We start from the raw sequence: 2,500 nt of genomic DNA, 5'->3' as shown, positions 1-2,500 counted from the left end.
GTTCTGCTCAGCTGAGCCAACTTGATCTTACGGCCAAACAACCCTCTAAACACTGCTAGTTTCCACAACAATTCGAACCCGGGTCTCCTGTGGGACAGACACCGCTTTAACCAGCTACGCCGACGAAAAGCTAGGTCTTCATCACCACGGGTGGACGATATTTATACTGGAGGAGTGAGTTTAAACCAACAACTCGCTGCCTACTCAGGACTCACGAGGACTCAAGCCTACTCTGGTTTCACTCGGTTACATAAATACATCACCACAGAAGAAGTTGTATACAAAACTGTTGTGGCGGTTTTCATGCGTTTTCACGCGTTTTCACAGCCAATTCTACAACTCAGTGTGACCTTTGACCTTTGACCTTGCCCCTACATTAAAGCCTACTCATTTACATGACAACACTGCAACCGCGTTGACTCTTGGCGTGAAAGACTCTCACTATTGTTAAGTTGTCCCGAGTCAACTACAAGTCAGACAAGTACTAGAACCACTTAGTGAAAACTCAAGGACACTTTCCTAAAGATACTCTTTACAAGCAACACAGGGAAACCCTGTTGATAACATACCCTGTTAATAAGATATCCTGTTAATAAGACACCCTGTTAATAAGACACCCTGTTAATAAGACACCATGTTGATCAGACACCCTGTTAATAAGACACCATGTTGATCAGACACCCTGTTGATAAGACACCCTGTTAATAAGACACCCTGTTAATAAGACACCCTGTTAATAAGACACCCTGTTAATAAGACACCATGTTGATCAGACACCCTGTTAATAAGACACCCTGTTGATCAGACACCCTGTTGATCAGACACCCTGTTGATCAGACACCCTGTTAATAAGACACCCTGTTGATCAGACACCCTGTTGATCAGACACCCTGTTGATCAGACACCCTGTTGTCCTCTGTTCCCTCCTCAGTCACTTCGCCTGCCTGTCGTCTAAGTACATGTGCCCGGGCGTTCCCGCGGTGATGAGCACCCTCCTCGCCAACATCAACGCCTACTACGCCCACACCACCCAGTCCTCCAACAACGTCTCCGCCTCCGACCGCTTCGCCGCATCCAACTTCGGGGTGAGTGTCTCTCCGTCTAGCCCCGCCCCGCCCGCTGGGTCTTCGCGTCTCACTCTCATGGTCTCTCACTGGTATTTTGAGACTGATATGCGAAGCTCCCCAAGAGTTCTCGGACTCAGGGCGGGATTTTACTAACTTAACAACCATCTGGGAGCACTCGGTTTGAAACTGTTTGGAAAAGGGCAGGGACTACTTGGCAGGGGATTGGACGAACCATCTGTCTATCACTGTGTCTCACACGCTAACTTCAACCGCTCCTAACTGTCGTCACACCTGAACCCGCCCATCTTAGCTGTTTGTATTTCCTCATAGAGCGCCGATCCCAAAAGACTCTGAATCACAAATTGTTCCCAAGCAGGTTAACACCTTGCATGGCAGCTGCCGCCATTGGCGTGTGAATGTGTGTGTGAATGAGTGAATGAGAGGCCTTCATTGTAAAGCACTTTGGATAAAAGCCCTATATAAGCGCAGTCCATTTACCATTTACCACTTGTCTGTAATGTGTCACATGCTTTTCCAAAGTCTACACTACATTTCCCCTAAGGCCGAAACCAGCATCTTCCAAACCCCGTTTTCAAACAACGTCAGGTTAACATGACCCAGCCCACTGCTCCGACCGTCCAAACACGACGAAGCCAGTCAGATCCTCCTTGTTTGCTTAGCCAAACGTCAGCCAATGAGGCTGTGGCGTTCGTGGAAGGTTTGAGGTTTGCTGAAGGGTGGCGTTTTCTCTCTCTCGTCTTCTTGCAGAAGGAGAGGTTTGTCAAACTGCTGGATCAGCTGCACAACTCCCTGAGGATCGACCTGTCAATGTACCGGGTACCCAAAACCTCTCACTGTTGCTTTACTGTCTATCGTCCTCGCTAACAAACAAACAACACCTAGCATTGTCATTTATGAGTGAAGTAAGTCCTTCATTTTGGTTCTAACAATCTTTTGGAAACTTGCTTTTTCGTTGTTGTTTTCTGATGCCAGTTGGTTGGAGTAGAAGTATTTTGTTGTGGTGTTTTGATAGTTTTATCATTCTGACGTTTGTGTTTTGGTTATTTAACATCTCATATTGTTCTCACTATTCTACGTCAGTTCATTGGTCTCTAATGACTGTTGTACTTGTTTATCGAACGCCGCCATTTTCAGTCGGTAGAATACGAGCCTTTCGTCGGGCTCAGCGAAGACCGTCATTGAACACGGTACTCGATCATCTGCATATGACAGTTAAGATGTGTTGACCCTGGTTGTTTGTTCCTTCCTGTGCGTGTTTGTTGTTGTTGTTTACAGAACAACTTCCCAGCCAGCAGTCCGGAGAGGCTGCAGGACCTCAAATCCACCGTGGACCTGCTGACCAGCATCACCTTCTTCAGGATGAAGGTACCGCACCAGAAGCTCGCTCTTCCTGACGCTGGGTCACATGACAT

The 2,500-nt window shown here is 47.3% G+C and overlaps 1 protein-coding gene across 1 annotated transcript in view; it reads left to right on the top strand.

Annotated features, from left to right (window-relative positions):
- LOC311316322 (protein unc-13 homolog A-like) overlaps positions 1-2,500 on the top strand; it is a gene marked incomplete at both ends in the record, with an annotated part of 40,622 nt that overhangs the window by 37,154 nt on the left and 968 nt on the right. Inside the window, 3 exons of the mRNA XM_084447164.1 lie at positions 932-1,085; positions 1,836-1,904; positions 2,364-2,453. Of these exons, the coding sequence (XP_084303290.1) occupies positions 932-1,085; positions 1,836-1,904; positions 2,364-2,453 (313 nt within the window). The remainder of the gene's footprint in view (positions 1-931; positions 1,086-1,835; positions 1,905-2,363; positions 2,454-2,500) is intronic.

This window comes from Borostomias antarcticus (genome assembly GCF_949987555.1).
Source record: "Borostomias antarcticus genome assembly, chromosome: 12".
Taxonomy (NCBI): Eukaryota; Metazoa; Chordata; class Actinopteri; order Stomiiformes; family Stomiidae; genus Borostomias; species Borostomias antarcticus.
This window is presented reverse-complemented; position numbering and strand designations above follow the sequence as displayed.